This window comes from Lampetra planeri, chromosome 28 (assembly GCF_965212315.1).
Source record: "Lampetra planeri chromosome 28, kcLamPlan1.2.h2, whole genome shotgun sequence".
In the NCBI taxonomy this organism is placed as follows: Eukaryota; Metazoa; Chordata; class Hyperoartia; order Petromyzontiformes; family Petromyzontidae; genus Lampetra; species Lampetra planeri.
In genome coordinates this window covers 8,182,469-8,201,699 of record NC_136134.1, presented here as the reverse complement: position 1 = coordinate 8,201,699, position 19,231 = coordinate 8,182,469, and the positions used below count along the sequence as shown (strand labels likewise).

Here is a 19,231-nt window from a genome sequence, read left to right as displayed (position 1 = left end):
GGGTCAAAAATCGTCCAAAATCGCGTGACGTCATTTATGGACGGCCCCTTACGCGATCTAACACGAAAAAAAATCCCTTATGGATAATATCGGGTTCGCGAAAGCCTCCTACGTGTTAAAACGGATCACCCTCGTATGTGCACACGCACATTGAAACGTGTGCAAACGCGGCTGTCGGCATTGCTGCGCGACAGAGGGAAATGTTGTGCACGCGTCCGCGCGAGCTTTCCCATCGCTCATCTGTCGAGTGCCGCTTTGAAAACTCGACGCGAACGTTTTCGAGTACAGATCCGCGGGGCGTCTACAAATGGATCGCCCCTGTGCCAATGTTTTCGCGCTCGCTCGCTCGCTCGCCCGAGCACCCCCGGCCGTCTCGCTCTGTTCTGCCGTTTCGTTTGAAGGCGCTCCCCGTACCTGACCGGCTTTCATTTCCAGGGTGGAGAAGAGGAAAATGGACGACCCCATGTCCTCTCTGAAGGAGAAATACATGAGGCCAATCCCGAGCCTGCTCTTCCACCCGCAGGTGCGTTTATTGCCACAGTGCCACGGCGCAACCGCCCCGGGGGGCACAACGCCATACTTCACCGCACTGGTCGCTCGCCCCCCCCCCCCCCCCATTAAACACGCGACATCGGGCCAACGTTGGCGCTAACATCCCGAGTTCGTGCCTTCACCGTTCTCGACATCGGCGATGATCATCTGAACGAGTCTTCGGCCTCCCCCCTGGTCGACGCACGATTTAAAATAATCTCTTGCGGTGCTGGGGAGAAATAAGGTGGCCTGGTGTGGTGCTGGTCACATCACCCCCCCGTGTGCCGTGTGGGCCTTCATAGGTGCTCGACAACAGCACGTGCCCCAACAGTCTGTTCAGGCTATAGGATGACCTCTTTGCCTTTGTGCAGTACCCAACTATACTCTTATAATAGTTATTAACGTGACTTTACAGAAAGAACCAAAGAGTAGGAATTCCTGCAGTCACGAAAGCTTCAAATCAAGACAGTACCCAACTGTTGCGGGGGGCTGAGATTCATTTTGGATTCTTGGGGCTTCAAGACACTGAGGCTACTTGGCGACATGAGGGTTGTCCCCCTGTCAAATATAAATATTGTAGTCTTCATCCTCAAAATAGAAATTTCATATATTGAACAATTTGAGCCAGTAGTCAAAATGCCACATTCTCATGGCAAGGGCACAGTATTTCCATTGGAAAGCCACAGTTGACATCTCGTAATAATGGCATTTAAGATACATTACAGGATACTGTAATGGCAAACGGTAAAAGTTTAGGGCGATTGAGTTAAATTGCCCGCTGTCAAAGCAATCCGATTGCAAATTCTCAGCTCTTTCCATGTAGGTGTGTAATATATACCTATTACGGCTGTTTTGGGGTTTATTAAGGATGGGCTTGACCCACATGTTTTCCAAAAATGCGACTCTTCGTCTGAAAAGCGAAACATGTACACGCGCGACGCAAAACACACAAAGCTGCAGCAGCAGCACCAACGCAGCGCAGAAAGCCGCGATTCAATTCGTGGAAGGGAGTTGCTGGTGGGGGGGGGGGGGGGTCAGCGTTAATTTAATAAACAAGGCGCGACGCTACCGACAATCGTCCATCAGTTAAGACTCGGGGCGACGTAAACGGCAGAGCATTCTTTTCATTATCTCGAACAAATTGGGGACGCCGATCGGACGGGCCGCGCTTGTTTTTCGGATTTCGGGAGAAAACGCCACCGAGACGAATCTACCCGCTCGTCGTCGTCGGCGGCATCGTCGCCGTCGTTTATTGTTCCGACAACAATGCCGGCGGGGCGGTCTCGTGCGCCGGGAAACAATGCGCGCCATCGTCAAGCGCTTCCCGTCTTTATTTGTCGGGGGCCCACGAATCTGTGGTCGGGCGGTCGCCGCCGAGAGCGGGAGATCACGTTTAGCCCCCACCCCCCCACGCCCACCAACCCTCCCTGCCCACCAAACCCCCCCCGCCCACCAACCCCCCCCCGCCCACCAACCCCCCCCCGCCCACCAAACCCCCCCCGCCCACCAAACCCCCCCCGCCCACCAAACCCCCCCCCGCCCACCAAACCCCCCCCGCCCACCAAACCCCCCCCGCCCACCAACTCCCCCCCACCCACCAACTTCTTCCCCGCCCACCGAACCCCCCCCGCCCACCAAACCCCCCCCGCCCACCAACCCCCCCCCCCCACCCACCAACTCCCCCCACCCACCAACCCCCCCCTGCCCACAAACCGTCCCCCCCACTCACCAACTGCCCCCCGCCCACCAACCATCCCCTCATTTTGATCTGATGCTTTGAAACAGTATTTAATAGCGAAAATGTATTTTTATACATACGTATAAAAAAGAAATAACCATGAAACTCACAAGATAACCCTCATTGTCTAATCTCACAGCAACGTCAGTGATCAAAGAAATATACGACTAAAAATAGTGTGTATCTCACGTCTGTACAAGAAAAATTACTTTCATCTATATTGTCAGATATAAATGAAAGAAATGCACGTTTTATGGATGCATATTTATAGATGCATTCTTTAAAAACCCATCTTTTTTGTTACATCTTACGACTATATAGATAAAAGTACATTTTATTGTATGGTCGTAAGATTCACGAATATTTATACATAGATAACAAACAGATGTTTTGGTCTGGTATTTATACAATCACTGAAGTTGCTTTGGGATTACAGTAAGGGCTGCCTTGTGAGTTGCACATTATAATAAAATCAAATGTGATGACAATGAGCATTTGTGCTTAACGAATGCCCATCATTGTGTTATTATTTACTTATTTACCCTGGAAAGCCACACCAAGAGTCTAAAATATACTTTATACTTCAATCGCATCCTCCCTGAAAATCCAAAATATTCCTTAAAAAAATATCCTGAAGCAGAAGATTCGTGCTGGATAGAACATTTGCCAATGTGATTTGCAGCCTTGATCCTTAACCAATTTAAACGTGTCATTTTATTGAGGGCCTGTGTGTTGTCTTGGTCTGAGACTGTTTTCGTTTTGCCACCTTGCCCAAGCTTGCATTTGGTGTAGAAAAAGTGGCAGCAATTGACGCACTCATGCAGTTTATTTATATTTATTTATTGCTAGCGACTTGCTAGCACTCCTATCGATTTTTGTATCGTTTGTTGTAACTTTCTGATCCGCCCCTGCCCGGACATCTGCGAAAGAGAGCTTCGTAATTCATGAGATTTCCTTCCAGTCCAAAGAAAGATTCCGATTCTGCATTGGGACTATTGGGCAACACAAAAACGACACGACGAGGGGGACCGGTGGCGCCATGGTGTTGTAACGACGACGACGACCAAACAAAACAGAAATCCGACTTCTTCCCTGTCGCTTCTCCGTCCCCCTCCCGTGGGTTTCCCGCCCGCCAGATGGCGGCCATGGAGAACATGGCCGACAAACTGGAAGGCTACAGCGCCATGAAGCTGGACGGTGGAAGCGGTCACATGCAGCAGCAGCCGCCGCCACCGCACGCGTTCGGATTCCGCCAGCCGCCTCCCAGCCTGCCCGACAGCCTCCTGCGCAAGGGCAAGGAGCGCTACACCTGCAGGTAAAGGCGCCGAGCAACGGGGCGCTGCCCGCCGCCATTCCCCCACGCGTACTCCCTGAGGGGTTTTTAAACACTCGACCGAACGAGCGACGACGCGGTCCAAACGCTTGTCTGTCGTGCGTTCCGCTCTGGCTGTCTCGCACACGCACGGCGTGAAAGAAGTTCCACGTACGTACACCGCATCGGAACCTCCGATCGGCACGGTCGGGCTACGCACGGTGCGAAAGAAGTTCAACAAACATACATATGTACAAGGCTGCGACGCCCATCGAATAGCTGTATTCAGCGTTCGTTTTTTTTTGCACAGGCCACTGCATCTGCTGCAGACAATATGCATGTCAAACTAAAGCTTATACATTAAAAGTATATCGATCGGTCAGTGTGTGGCAACAGTTATTATTAGGGGGGGGGGGGGTAGGAAAATGCATTTCCCCCCGCCCCACAGTATGTGCGGATAGAAATGGGTTCCTTAAAGCGAACTCAGAAGTAGTTCTACGAAGTCTTCTATGGGGCCGTTCGCTAACGCAAGAATGGATTCTTTATCTCACGGCAAGAGGCCCACTACGATGGAAAGAAATCAGATTTGGGAAAGGCAGGATGGGACAATGCACTATCGAGCCCGATTATGGCCTAGCTTTGGTGATCCCAATTAAAAAAAACAATACACACACACCAAGTTTAACACGCAGGCTTTAGCTACCAGTATTGTTCACAATGCTGGCAAAATGGTGTGATGAAGCCGGTTGTGATCACCAGTGAAACTTCGTATTCAAGTTGTCAACGTTGCGAGTTTACTCTAACAACACACCGGTATGCTGAGGTCACAACTGATTGGCAGGTTTTGTTTAGTGGACAAACCTTACTAACTGGGCTCTGTCGGGTGTCGGTGGGTTAACGACACATTTATATTTACGCGATATAGCCCATACAACCTTTATTATGAACAATAAACACAATAGCGGTCGCGTTGGTTTAATGCGGCGCCTAATTTCCTGTGTTTATTTGCTTGCCGTGCGCGACAGGAGTTGGCCCGTCACTTTCGATTAAGGCCGGTGTCACTTCTCGCCGCTGCCGCCTCCCCCCGCCCGCCCCACCGTCCATATTCTACGGTTCACTTGAATAATCGCGAATCGTTGTCAAGTCGCGAGAACAGCGTCGCGTGCACGAAGAGTCAGTGGCGTAGCTAGGATATTTCGCGCCCGGGGACGAACTATACAATTGGTGGCGCCCCCCCCGTTTAACCACATACCAAAATGTAATTACATGACATGCAGGCTGTGTGTGGCGGGATATATAAACTTTTAGGTTGAGGTGTAGTTTTGTGCAGTAGTTTCAGGCTGCCGCGCCCGCCGCAATAAGTTATAATGTGACGTTGTAAGCCTCATTTCGGTGCCCCTTTACCTTGGCGCCTGGGGACATATGTACCCCCCTGCCCCCCCCCTAGCCACGCCTCTGCGAAGAGTCCCCTTCTCCCGACGCTAAACATCTAGGGGGGGGTGGGTGGGCGGCACGGTGCTTAACGCTCGTCGCCAACTGCCCACGCACCACCGCGGGCGGCGGGGCTTTAGGAGCCGACGCGTCGCGTACTTCCGCGGGAGCCATAACCAGCGTTGCAACGTTTTGACAAGAAAGCGGCGTCGAACCCGCCGACTTTCGTGTTTAAAAACAACAAAAAACACGCGCGCGGCTCAAAACGTTACCAACAAAAAAAATGCGGGCCTCTCCCAAGGGGGTTATAGCCCTGGGTAATTTTTTTTCTTCTTCTTCTATTTTCCAAAAGAGTTCACACGTACGCAGCCGGTCTGGTTTCGCAGCGGGCACGCGAGCATGAGGATTTGCGTCTGCGAGTGCTTAAATTCCGCGGCGTGTGTGCATGCGCGGGGGCCAAAAAAAAAAACGCGCGAAAGCCGCTAATGTGGGAAAACCATCGTCGTGTGGAGCAATGCAAAGAGAGTTTTCAAACGTGGGACCTTCTTTGCCAGTATCAAAGTATGAAAAATAAGAACAGGCATTTTAGGTGAAACCTATTCTTATTTTTCATACTTTGCTACTGGCAAAAAGGTCCCATGATATAGCTGCTCACCCCAAGCTATAAACGTTCTGAGAGTGGCATTGTCTTTGTACTGTTCATTTGATGTTCTCTGGTCTGACACTGGTGAGACTAGGCCAGGGGTCGGCAACCAAAATAACAAGAAGAGCCATTTCTTTCCAATTCGGTACAAAATTCAGTATTTCAAGAGCCGCAATGCATCTATGTACATACGTACATATCGTCAAGAAGCAGCCCGTAAAGAGCCGCATGCGGCTCCGGAGCCGTAGGTTGCCGACCCCTGGACTAGGCCATGAAGATGGCTGTCTCTGGTGTAGGCCAATCAGTTTCAAAGACAACGCTTATATCAGAGCATGGTTTGCTTGCATGTTCACCACAAGTACTGTGTGGTTACCACAGACTTCATTCCTTGCAAAAGGCATCTATTTGGTGTTTGCCAGTAAGGATAAAAACCCACTCTTATTTTTCACAGCAGCGATTTCAAACGTTTACGATTCCGGCGGGTGCCCCACCACCACTGCTGCAGCGAGCAGTGTCCTACGAGCTGCAGTTCACGCCACTTGCGAAAAACCCACACTGTGTCCACAGTGGAGTGTGTTGGGGTTCTGAAGTGAATCGCGCGCGGCATCACGAGGTTGAACACGTAGGCTCTTCACGACCAGTATTATTCATATTGAAGTTTTTTTTTTTGGTTAGAATAGCGCAAGAATAAATGTGTCGGGTGGTGGAGGGTTACGACACGTTTATATCTTCTTGGTTCTTTCGGTAAAGTCACGTAGAAGGGAAGTAATAAAATAATAAAAATAAAACATAATAAAATACAATTCTCACGACGTTTCGGCCACAACGCAAGCAGCCGTCCTCAGGTGAAGAACAGGTCTGTTGGGGAGATTCAGACGCTGTCTCCCCGACAGACCTGGTCTTCACTTGAGGACGGCTGCTTGCGTTGTGGCCGAAACGTCGTGAGAATTATTTTATTATGTTTTATTATTTTATTATTTCCATTCTACGTGACTTTACCGAAATAACCAAGAAGATGAATCCATGCAGTCACGAAAGCTTTAAATCGACACGTTTATACTTACGTGATCTAACTCAAAAAACCTTTATTATGAATGGTGTCATGAGGCACGTGACGATTTCAACTCCCACCAGGGGTTAATTGCATTGTCATAGATCTGGGATCACAGCTGGATTTGCGACCAGATTATTTTTTGTCCACTTTGAATGTTTGTTTGAATTCGGTTCGTCTCGTTTCTACAGTTTTGTTGGCTCCATTCGCCCGAATGCAACATTACCATACGATTTGCAAACATAGTAAATAATCGCTATTCACATGCAAGATTTGTGAGAATGAATTTTAGGTCAATGAATCGATGCATAGTTACACGCATAGCAAGCATCGTTTACAATAACGAGGTGAGACGTTCCATCTTCGTTATTAATTTTAAACCCGGCAATGTGACCTGAAAATTACTCATTTGGGATCACACAGAGGAGCTTTGGCAGTCTACTGCGAAAAAATGTGCAGGACCCTCCTGGAAGTGAGTCTTGAGACTCAGCGAAGAATCGGACATTGTTTACCATTTGACCTCAGAAGCTTGTTTTCACTGGTGTCCAGTAGGGGCGGGTCAGAACGTTACTACAACAAAACAATTAAAAAAACACAACAGGAAGGCAAAGTATAGAAAATTACTGATGAGGCCTTTTTTATAGTTTGGTCCAACTGGCTCATAACTGTTTGGCCACTCCACCACCCATCGTGTGTAGGTTCTCCTAAATCGGCAAAATGTCGGGATTGTGGTCTGGGGTATGGAGAACAAATGGATTTATTTATTTTTATTTATTTTATCTGTGATGATTATTTTCTTGTTACGTGCATTTTTTTCATCTTATTACTTATGTATTCATCTTTTAGTTTTTATTTTCTAAGTAGTGGGGTTTTGTTTTTGTATTATCTATGTAAGGGACTGGCTAATTGATGTGCAGCGTTGCGGGATGCAATTGCATGAATGACGCTCTACAAAATAAAATTATCATCTTAAATGGTCTACCTCAGAATCACGCATTCTTGCCGACATTAGAATGAATACGACGCTTCGCGTAAATCTAAAACACGTTTTCTTCTCCCCATTTCTTTTTCAGATACTGCGGAAAGATATTCCCAAGATCTGCCAACTTGACGCGCCATCTGAGAACCCACACGGGGGAGCAACCGTACAAGTAAGTCAAGCCGTATCGCCTCGACGCGCACGTCTAAAACATCTTTGAGAGCCGCCACGTTTCCCGCGGTGAACGACAGTTGGCCGAGACTCGGCACCAAAGGAGGAATCCATCGCAGACGCCTCCTCGCCGGCCGTTGTTCTTTGGAAAATTATCAGATTCTTGACGTCCTTTCGGGTTGTGATCAACATCGGCAATTCGCCGCATCGGCGGGCCCTCTACAATCCGGCAGGGGGAGGGAAGGGAGAAACGAAAAAAAATCGTTTAATCAAAATGGTGCCGAGGCTTACGCCACGATTGAGCGCGAAAAAAAAAAAGAAATTAAAAGTCACCGACTCCTGGCACAGACCCCGGCCGCTTTCCTGTCACCTCCGTGAGAAATTGAAAATGCCGCAGCCGAATGGAAAAATAAAATAAAACACAAAGAGAAACCTGCCACTGTCACCGGCCGCCTATTCTCGAAACGTCCAGATCTTGCTGAGCGTGTCAAAAACGATCGTGTTCAATTACTTGTGGGACGGACAGGTAATCCATATAAATAATTACATGTGGAATGTGTGCGGCTTTTTTTTTTCCGCTTCTCGGTTATGAGAAGCATGTTGTGAAACGCCAAAGCAGCTGACCTCGGGGGGGTAGGGGGGGGGGCACGAGTCATACCTACATCGACACGTTTTTAATAGTTTTTCACTAAATCTTTTTTTTTTCCTCTTTTGTGTTTTTTTAACATCTTGGTCCTGGTCGACCGTAACCAGTTCTGTGGGTATAATTTTTTTTTTATCATATATTTATTTTTATCCTCTCTCTTCTTGGCATACGTTTTTTGAATAGTGTCTTCAAATTCAATGACTCGTTATTATGGGGGAGGGGGGGAGGCGCCAATATTAACAAACATTTTTTTTTTTTTATAACTAAACAATTGTGGATATAGCAACCGCTGCGATGCATGCATCGCAAGTAAAAAGGGAAAAAGATGATGGGAAATGGGACAAACATCTGAAAAAACGTAGAGACAAGTGCGTCGACTTGCGTTCTTTGGAATACAAATAGAATACGTACGGAGGAGAAAGCTTGAGTGGATCAGGGATTCAGTACAAAATCGGAGACATCCATAATTCCTCATTCAGGAAAGCAAGTGGTTCTGGGGCAGGACTGATCGGTGGAGGTAATAATGATCGATAGACGAGGCTAGTGATGGAACAGAAGCCAGAAGGAGAGAATGTGCCCAAGAGAATAGACTCTTGCGAAGTTGGAGCGATGAGTTCAGCACATGTGCAGCAGCGAGATGGATTGTAAGTTCGTGGGTCGCTATGTCGGTTTATGGATTTATGCGAGGAGAGTTGATGTGACGTAGGCAAGAGGCACATGGAGAAAAAAACATCTGAGCAGCTGCCACGTTCTATGGGGTTCGCATGGGTTAGCAGTCACAGAAAAATCCCGTAAGAACCAGCGACCTTCATTGCTCCATATATAGAAATGTCCAAATCAACGAAGGGAGCTGCCACAGAGCTGGAATGGTTCGTGCACTGGACCTGCATCCTAGGAGGTCGCCAGTTCCAGTTCCTCTCCCTGCATGGCAGGTTAAGCGATCAGCGCGTTCGTTCAATCACCTTTCACTGGAAGCGGTTACTATCGGTTTCTGACTTTCGGAAACCGTTCATGATGACCTGTTACGGTTTACCGGTTATCGTTTAACAACCCTACTGATAAGACATGTGCTATAAAGAAGATGAAAGCGATTTAAAGTTTTCGTGACTGCAGGGATTCATCTTCTTGGTTCTTTCGGTAAAGTCACGTAGAAGGGAGATAATAAAATAATACAAATAAAACATAATACAATTCTCATGACGTTTCGGCCACAACGCAAGCAGCCGTCCTCAGGTGAAGAACAGGTCTGTCGGAAAGACAGCGTCTGAATGAACCAGAAGAAGAAGATGAAAGTGGCCATTGCCTGAAACGTCACCTGTTATATATTTACATTTTATTCGAAGGCCACACACGCGAAGAGTTGCCGATGAATGTGATGACTTCCGTCACTGAAACTAAAAACTAAACTATGTTCATTTTACCAGGTAGGGCCCACTGAGCTATATATACTGTAGGTCTTTTTCAGAAGCGACTTGGCAACAAACGACAGCTCAACGAAGTGGCTGATCGTGTGGAAATTCAAAGCAAACCAAATACTCCAAATGCACGTTCATTCTAAATGTGCAGGGAAAAAATGGAGGACCCGGAGTAAAAATCCACGCAACCACGGGAAGAGATACACGCAAACTCCAAATATACAGCAGCAGGCGTCAGGGTCGGGATTGAACTCACGACCTCCTGTATACCAGGCGAGGGAGTTAACATCTCATAGCCACCGTGGCGCCCCATCCACCTGGCAGAATAGCAGCAGGCTTAACATGGTGCGTGCGTGTATGCTTCTCTTCGCCGGCAGGTGCAAATACTGCGAGCGCTCGTTCAGCATCTCGTCGAACCTGCAGCGCCACGTGCGCAACATCCACAACAAGGAGAAGCCCTTCAAGTGCAACCTGTGCAACCGCTGCTTCGGGCAGCAGACCAACCTCGACCGCCACCTCAAGAAGCACCTCGCCGGTGAGAGGGGGCGCACGTGGGGAGAGGGGGGCACACGGGGGGGGGGGTCACACGTGGTCCGCGCGCGATTCGCTGCGTCCGTGCGTTGGTAACAATAAAAAAGTACGCGATCATACGCCCGCTTGCCCGCCCGCCCATTTGCCCGCCCGTTCGCCTGCCAGCATGCAAGCAAATTACCCTGAACGCTCCCAGATATTGTCAGATCTTGGGCAGCCAGGCAGGGTTGGGAGACTAGCTGGGGAATGCGGTGCCAGGCGTTGCCTGCGATGTGGCGGTGCACGCGACGGATTCTTCAATGTTACCTGTGCGGAGGTGCGAGTGTTTATAATCTCCTCGTGCCAGTGGGTTGTCTCCAGGTATGGAGGGTTTCTTCCCACGTGTCCAAATTTTGATTCAACAAAACATTCCAATGCAGACTCCCCACCCCGCCCCCCCCTAGAAGAGTCTGCAGACTTTGTGAGACTAACCTAGATAAATAGATTATTATTGCTATTATTAGACTGGCCTTGCCCCAAACATGTATCACTATCAAATTTTATTATTCGAGCCAGTGAATCCTGTATACATATGTAATTGAGATAAACATGACTATGTATATTTCAAGTCTCGTCAGTCTCGACAGGTGACATTTACAGTCTCCTTCCTTGGATTAGAAAAAACTCTTTTTCCCCTCCACTTGAAAAATAAAGAGTTGAGTGGTGTACTTCCGATAATCTGGTAGGGCGCGTGTATACAACTTCGCACCAGATTGGGGCGAGTCATTCTTTCCGTAGCGTCTTATAATCTGGAGAGCATGGCCATCGTCATCGTCGTCATCATCATCATCGTCCTGCAGATCATCCCCCAGGGACGATGACCTCTCTCGCATCTGGAGTCGCTTTCCATTCGGCATCGCGCGCGGTTGTTAACGCCGGGGTTCCCTGCGAGTTGCTCGTTCGTGACTTGGCAAGAACGGCGATTGAGGGCGACTCATGGAGCTGCAGCTTCACCGGTCGACGACCGTAACCACCACTTCTGACCGTTGTCTCCCGGAGAGAGCGTGGCACAAGGGGAAGGGGTGGTGGGGGGTGGGAAGGACTCCCATTTTGCCACCGCTGTTCTTCGTTTAATTTGTTTCGCACCGGCCGAGCAATACAACCCTGCCAGTCCAATAAAATTTCGCCGTGAGGGAGGTCAACGTTCCCCCCCCCCCCACTCCCCCAATTGGTGGCGTCGCTTCCGAGCTTGCCGAATTACCCTCGCGACTGTCCCCGGGACCCACTGCACGGTTCTTATTCACCAGCTCTTACATTTTAAATGTCTGCGACGCGCCACATCTGTTCCATTAATTTGCGCTCGGCAAAACTTGGCAGCTCCGTGGCATTTTCATGCTCGGTGCAATATCGGCGTACAAGCTCGGGAAAGCTGCGGCGAATTACGCGGCTACTCCTGGAGCATTAGCAGGGGAGTTCCTTTGGCTCACCGAGTGCACAGTGGCTCGAACCCATGTTGTGTTCACACGTATGGGCGTATGGGTTTGTGGATGTGTGTCTCTGCAGACATAAGCGTGTCGCTATCTCTGATGGAGGCTCTGCCTTATATAATGGCTTGCTATTGACAGGAGGGTGTGGGGGGGAGGGACAAACATTACCCTCTTTCTTGGCGATGCTATTAATTCCCACGATGCGGGGATCACGACTCAATTCTTACGCTGCTCATCACGAATCCGTATAAGTAAAAGAGATAAAGGTGCTGCCCTGTAATTTCCGAGCTCACGCCACTGCTAGCAGAAGGACCTCCACTCGAGGGAGATCTTCCTGAAGGTTATTTAACTTACTCTTCCACGGTGACAAGGGGCGCCACAGTGGCGAGATGTTAACTACCTCGCCTGGTATGCAGGCGGGCGGTCGTAGGTTCGATCCCAATCGTGATGCCTGTATGTTTGGAGTTTGCGTGTCTCTCGCCCCGTGGTCGTGTGGATTTTTTTCCAGGTCCTTCGGTTTTTTTCCCTCCACGTTGAGAATCAACGTGCGTTCAGAGCATTTGGCAGCAATAAGTGCCCACGTGATCAGCCACTTCGCCGAGCTATCATTTGTGGCCAGGTCACTCCTGAGAAAGAGCCACATAGCTCAGTGGGCCTTACCCGGTAAAATAAAAAATAGTTTTTAGTATAGTCGTGGTAGACGTCTTGGAAGAGACGATAGTACCCACATTTTACCCACACCGCACAAGACCTGCCCTGTGGTGAAACCCATATTCACTGCTGGGTGGGCATCGGTTGTGGGGGGGGGGGGTTGGGGGAGGTGGGATTTTAGAAACTTGCCCCGTTGCAATACCGGTGCCACCAACCAATTACGCCAAAGCAGCATCCCCCACCACTTGTTAATAGAAGCGTTTTTTTTTTTAACAACGCATTCTTGCCCAATTTACTTTTTCAGGAACGGCCGGCTCGTCTCCCAACTCGGAGCTGGAGAACAGCTCGCTGCTGGAGGACAAGGAGGATTCGTACTTCACCGAGATCCGCAACTTCATCAGCAGCACGGAGGAGTCGAACGCTCTCCCTGGCACAGAGCCACCCACGTAAGTAACCCCCCCACCCTCTTCGGCCCCATTGCACGCAGCCCCCCACTGGAGCCCTCGGAAAAAGCCCCGCACCACCCCACTGCCAGAGGTCGCAACCGGGTACCCGATACCCGTACCCTACCCGATACCCGGCTACCCGTTTGCGACCCTGGTGCGGCCGGGCACGTGTACGGGTAGGCCGTGAGTCACTGGTGAGTAACCGTTTGTCACTCATTTCCCAACGTCTTGTCTCTTCTCACAATTCAAGTTCCTAGAATCAACCCACCCGCGCCTGCAACATGGCTTCATCCCAGAGGTCGCAATCGGGTACCCGTCCCCGTACCCTACACGATACCCGTCCGGGTACGGGTAGCCGGGTATCAGGTAGGGTACGGGTACAGGTACCTGTTTGCGACCCTGGTGCGGCCGGGTACGGGTAAGGAATCAAAACCCGTTTGCGACCTCTGCCCACTGCACACATTCCAGGATCCAATGCCATCCTGGCATCTCCTCAACCAACTCGCCAACTCTTTGCACCTCGAATTGGCACGTTCGGCAACATACATACAAGCTTACAACACCTGGCATGCCGTGGTCGTTACTCAACCAGGTTTCAACCCCGCGTAGCTTGTGAGATCCTACGAGATTATCCAAATTCAGGGCCACGCATGTTGTAGACTAGCAAAGGCCTCTCGCCATTACGTGCATGATAGCTTCACACAAATGTAGGGTTTTTGTATTTTTTTTTTACCGATTAGGCTTTGGGAGCATTGTCCAGTGCTAGAATATGAGAAGACAGCAGAACCACACTTCTGAACGTGGAACTACAAAGCAGTGACAACAATACCGGTATCCTTTGAGGGTTCATCGTAACCGTCGACCTCACAGTGGTCTCTCCGTGTAGTGGCCACGTAAGGCTTCGGGCTGATGGATGTGTTGCTAATGGCCCTGGCTGGCTCGACTGAATTTTAACGCGAAAGTTTATCACAAAACCCTCAGTCGTACAATCACCGGTGACCAAGGTGGGACCCCGTGCGAACGTGCCGTAGATGAGAACTCCGTTTTACCGCGGGTGGGGAGCGCCGAGATTCTCAGCATGTTCCTCCGTGGTGCTGGCTCAGCGAATGGCATAATACCCCTTGAGCCGCACAGCCACCTAAATAACACGCGCCATCACTCTTGCCCAGCGCCGTACGTAATAGACTAACCTGGAAACTTCCAACTCCGGGCCCTCGGGGGCCCACATCGGCCAGTCCTTCCCATTCACGAGTGCAGCGGCTGCTGATGCGGGGATTTTAAATCGAAGTTCCGTTAATTAGGGTCCTCGCGAGCCACTACAGCGCCACCTCTCTCCCACGTTCAGTCTCACCGCTTCAGATGGGAATTAGGCATGTACTACCGGAGCATGTTTTTTTTGTTTGCATGTTCGTCACAGGTATACGTGGTTAACGCAGACACGATTCCTTGCAAAAGGTTTCAGTTTGGTGTTTTAACATCCTAATACACCTGTTTTATTGCCAGAAAGGGTAAAACCTATTCTCATATTGCAAATTAAGCTGTTAAGCTTTCGATTGGTAATAAAAACACAGCCCGTGCAGTTGTAGAGGGACACCGATTCAACGTTTACGGCAGCGGATCTGCATTTGGATCCCCACGGTTGGCTACGTACGGTGCGAAAGAAGTTCAATGCATATGCATACGTACACACACAGAAGATTGGAACGGTGGCACCATGGTGGATTGTGAGGCCTTCCATTTGCGGAACCCCAATGTCAGGATTACACGCTCCGCATAACTGCTAATTGATAAGCACTGATTGTACATGTGCAGCCCTTTTGTCAATCCACTGCTGGATGAAGGGCTTTGCCACACTAAGTGGGTCATGGCGGCGGGGAAGGGGGGGGGGGCACGTTAGTGATGGTTGGGAGAGAGTTGGTGGGGGGTGGGCGTGTGGGAGCATCGACTTTGGAGCATAGACTCGCAGCGCAGCGATGGATTTTGCTGCTCCGTCCCTCCCCCGACGACATCATAGCCTCACAGACACCCGCGGCGACCGGGCGTGCAACGGTGGGTCGCTCGTGCGAGCACGATCCAGGCTCGGGCCCGCTTGGCTTCAGGAGGAGGTCCGATGAGATCGGTCACATTGCAGCTGATTTGGTCGCAGACAGACACCGAGAGGCTGGACACCACGTCGTGGGTTACGAGACCAGAGTTTCAAAACTTGTGCTCCTCTGAGCAGAGGTGTGTGCTCCCCTCCAACCCCCGCCCGCCCGCCAACGCCAAGTTAAACCCCGTTGCTGCCGGCGTTTAATCTCAGAAGCAGAAGGGAATTGTTGTTCGCGGGACGGACAAACACTGTTGGGGGCAGGCACATTAATGAGCTCTCCATTTTCTCTCGTGCCACATGCATCCACGCGTCGGCAGGAAACCGCGCGATGCGGAACGCTCGGGGGTTCATTATTCCGTTGGGTTGGCAGCGTTCCGTCGGCCTCCTCCCGGCGTGATGCCCGCTGAGCGCCCCCTTTCACAAAACCCGCCGTGCCACGGCGCGCAATCCAAGGAGGCATTACGAAGGAATTAAGTTGTCAACTCTCAGCCAGCTGCCCACAAGCCCCCCCCCCATTCCTGGCCACATCTGTGACCAACATGTACTGCCCCGGGCAACAACTCAAATGCGACTGATAAGACAGAGAAGGCGGTGGTGGTGGTGGTGGTGGTGGTGGGGGGAGTTTAAGTAAATAATTTTTCGGTCTGCTTCTCAGCCCGTTAGTCTGCCTGCCAGGCTAATGACTGCAGGAAATTACTTCGATGTCAAAAAGAAAAGGCCCTGGCCGAGGGAAACGAGAAAGGACGACCTGGGCAGTGTCGCGGTTAAAGGCTTTAGCCGTCGGCGGCGAGGGAGACATCGCACGCAACGTACCTTCCCTGTCGGCCAATCCCTCCTCCGGTCGGTAATGATGAGTGATGTTACAGACCTTCAAGTCTTTTGTAGGAAAAATAATAATTCTCTCTCGCAAATCCCAGTCCAATTCTTGTCTTAAGAGGAGCCGGGACTTCAAACGTGGAGCGCAAAGACCTGGGGTTAATTGCGTATGTGTGTGTGTGTATGTGTGTGTGGGCGCGTGTGTCTGTGGAGACGCACAGTAGTGTAACGGTAAGCACGCTGCGCTACGAACCCGGTGACCCGAGTTCGATTCCCGCTCACGGCCACCACCAGTGACGACTATCTGAACCGGTCCAGGGCCTTCCCTAGGTCGACTCAGCTTCAAAAATTAGTACCTGGTGAGGTGTGCAAACATCACCACTGGGGAGACAAAGGCGGCCGGGCGTGGTGTTGGCCACGCACCACCGTCGTTTGCCGTGCCGGCCTTCGTTAGGTGCTTGCTAATAGCACTTGCCCCAACAGTCTGTTCAGGCTGTATGGGGGATCTTTGTCTTTATTTGTCGAGCGCGGTGGTTTAGCCACACTGACAAATGAACCCAGTGGGCCGAGTTCGATTCCCAGGCTCTGGCCAACATCAGTGGCGCAGTGAGATTTGAACCGGTCCTGGGCCTCCCGTGCTGTGATCACATAAACCATCACGCGAACTCCGGTCATCCTCGCAGCGGCGGATTTTGGCTAGCCATCGAACGGAGATGGTTCACCGTATCGCGGGCTTTCGGATGCGCTTCTGTGGCCGTTTGGAACGCTCTTCCGATAATTAGGAAGCAACTGGAGCTATGCACTTTTTAAATCAAGATTTAAAACCCATTTCTTTACAACTACTTTGTGTTTAATTTGTTGTCCTTCCCCCGCACTTCCGATTAGCACGGTTGGCTACGCACAGTGCTAAAGACGTTCAACGTACACACATCAAGTTGACGCAGCTTTTAGAATTTTAATCTACGAGAAACACCAATTGCAGTTGGGTTTTTGATCCTGGCATGGGTGTCTACTAAGTTGACTCCGTCTAAGTATAGTTTAGTGGGCGAACATTGGCAAAGTTGACTTGGTGATGTTCAGACAACACCACATTGTGGGCGTGCAGTGCCAGCTTTACTGAATAGGTGCTTATCTCGGGGCAATTTCCTAAGCCACTTTTAGCATTTCATATATGGTTGAAAAATAAAAATTATCTCTATCTCGTTGTCATAATACACCGCGACATTTAGATGACCGAACTTTCAGGGAACATATCGGAGAATTAAATGAAGACGAAAGAAGAACGGCCAAATCGGCTGTAAATTCCTGCTGTGAAAGCAGAATGGAAATCGGCACCAAGGATGAAGCGGGCCAGAGCGACTCGCGTTCGTTCACTCTCTCTCGTTCTCTCTCTCTCTCTCTGCGGAACTTCGATTAGCGACTCACCTGTCAAGCCACCAACCCATGATTAATTGCTTGCTTGCAAAACTTAAGACCACCCCCCCACCCCGCACTCACCCCCCCCCCCCTCTTGGAAAAAAAATGTTGACTCGCATTGACCCATGCTGCCCAAAATTTGCCGTTCCTCCACCGCTATGCCCCCTCCGACCCCCACCTCCATCCCCTCCGCCCGCCACCGCGCCATCAAGCTGTCCGCCTCTGCCATCGCCGCTTTGCTCTCTCCTCTGCCCCCTCGCCGCCGCCTCCCCCTTCTCCCACCAACCCCACCGCCGTCCCCTGTAATTATCAGTGGGTCCCAGCGCATGCCACGCGGTTCCCATTTTGCAGGCAGCTAGCTCAGCGAAACTGTAATTACAAGTTAGCCCCCCCTCGCCCCCCCGTCCCCCCCCCGCCCCCCCCGCAACTGCTTTGCTGTGATCCCACGAGAGATTGTAAGCAATCTCTGCCTCTCTATTTTCTTTTATATATGTGTGTGATATCTGCCACATTCGTGGCTTTTCATGGCTCTACGAGATAGGTCAACTTAGCGCGAGCACTCGGTTTGTTTTTCTTGTTGCGTGCACGGATGCTGCGCGTGTATCAAAAGCGATCGTTAAAACAACGACAAAAATCAAACGTGATATTTAGAAAAAAAAAACAAGAGCCCATCGACCGTTTGCGGTGCATTTACTTTCGAGAACAATTTCATAAACCAAACAGCTGACGGTCGCGGTGGATGGGTTTATCCAGCAGAGTAGAGGGGACGGGACCCACCGAAAGTAATTTTGCGGTGTACAATGGTAATCACTCAACTGAGACAGATCCACTCTCATTTTTCCCGAGGTCTGGAACACTTTACCCCGTGTCGTTTTTCCGAGCAAATTATTTTCCCCGGTCGCAAATGAGGAGCAGAGCCAAATGGACAGAAAGTAAGTCGGTTTTTTTTCTTCTTCTTTCTCGGTCTTTTATCAATCCTCGTGCAAGCCGTGCTCTTGGCCTCTGGCTACTTGCTGTGACGCAGCATGAAGCATTAAAGAGGGCCCATAATTGACCTCATTTCAGCCGAGAAGTGGTTGAAATGAGGGGCCACTGCTTAGGGGCGGGGTCCTATTTCTCGTGGCGTATCCTACAACACGCTCACGCTAGACTGGACCTTGCTGCAGTCACACCGGATTGCCGCTGATGAGGATTTGACTACTCCACGCATTTTAGTGCGACGCCTGCCCATGCTGTACCCCTTGGCGCCTCCCACACCCCCCCACGAAACTTTTTTCCTGGGCCAGGAGCAAAATAAATAAATAAATTCCCCTGAGCGGGGTAGTTTCACGTCAGAAAAGTATTATTGTAAGAATGTGCGAGTTTTACCGAGACAATGCAAAATAGATTGCAAGGCGTCCAAATGGGACCGCACCTCAAGATGCCGTGCAAATAGGAGGGAAACGGACACATCCAAGAGCATGGTTTGAAGAGGGTTTTTAAAACAATTGCAGCAAAAACGTATTTTAGGCGCGATTCTACAGGCACCACGAGAGGAAGACCCGAGGCGTTATGGAAAGAGAGCGATAGATGCTTAACATCTCGAATCTGCACTTGAACAGGGAATGCGTCTGAGCGGTAGGCATCCGAGTGAGGGAGGGAATTCCAGATGCGAGCGCTCCAGCCGCGGCGGAGAAAGATCGAGCAATCCTCCCGGTCAAAGGCGATGGTTGACGGTGGTTGTGCATATTTTTTTTTTACCAAGTTCCTAAGATTTTTTTTTTCTTCTTGGTTCTTTCGGTAAAGTCACGTAGAATTGAAATAATAAAATAATAAAAATTAAACATAATAAAAACAAATTCTCACGACGTTTCGGCCACAACGCAAATAGCCGTCCTCAGGTGGAGAACAGGTCTGTCG

The 19,231-nt window shown here is 50.1% G+C and overlaps 1 protein-coding gene across 4 annotated transcripts in view; it reads left to right on the top strand.

Annotated features, from left to right (window-relative positions):
• The window catches only part of MECOM (MDS1 and EVI1 complex locus), a 318,166-nt gene that overhangs the window by 290,307 nt on the left and 8,628 nt on the right, over window positions 1–19,231 (top strand). For all 4 annotated transcript variants that reach the window (XM_078607787.1, XM_078607785.1, XM_078607786.1 and 1 more), the window contains exons 10-14: window positions 436–523; window positions 3,406–3,584; window positions 7,780–7,857; window positions 10,295–10,452; window positions 12,870–13,011. In XM_078607787.1, coding sequence (XP_078463913.1) covers window positions 436–523; window positions 3,406–3,584; window positions 7,780–7,857; window positions 10,295–10,452; window positions 12,870–13,011 — 645 coding nt within the window. The remainder of the gene's footprint in view (window positions 1–435; window positions 524–3,405; window positions 3,585–7,779; window positions 7,858–10,294; window positions 10,453–12,869; window positions 13,012–19,231) is intronic.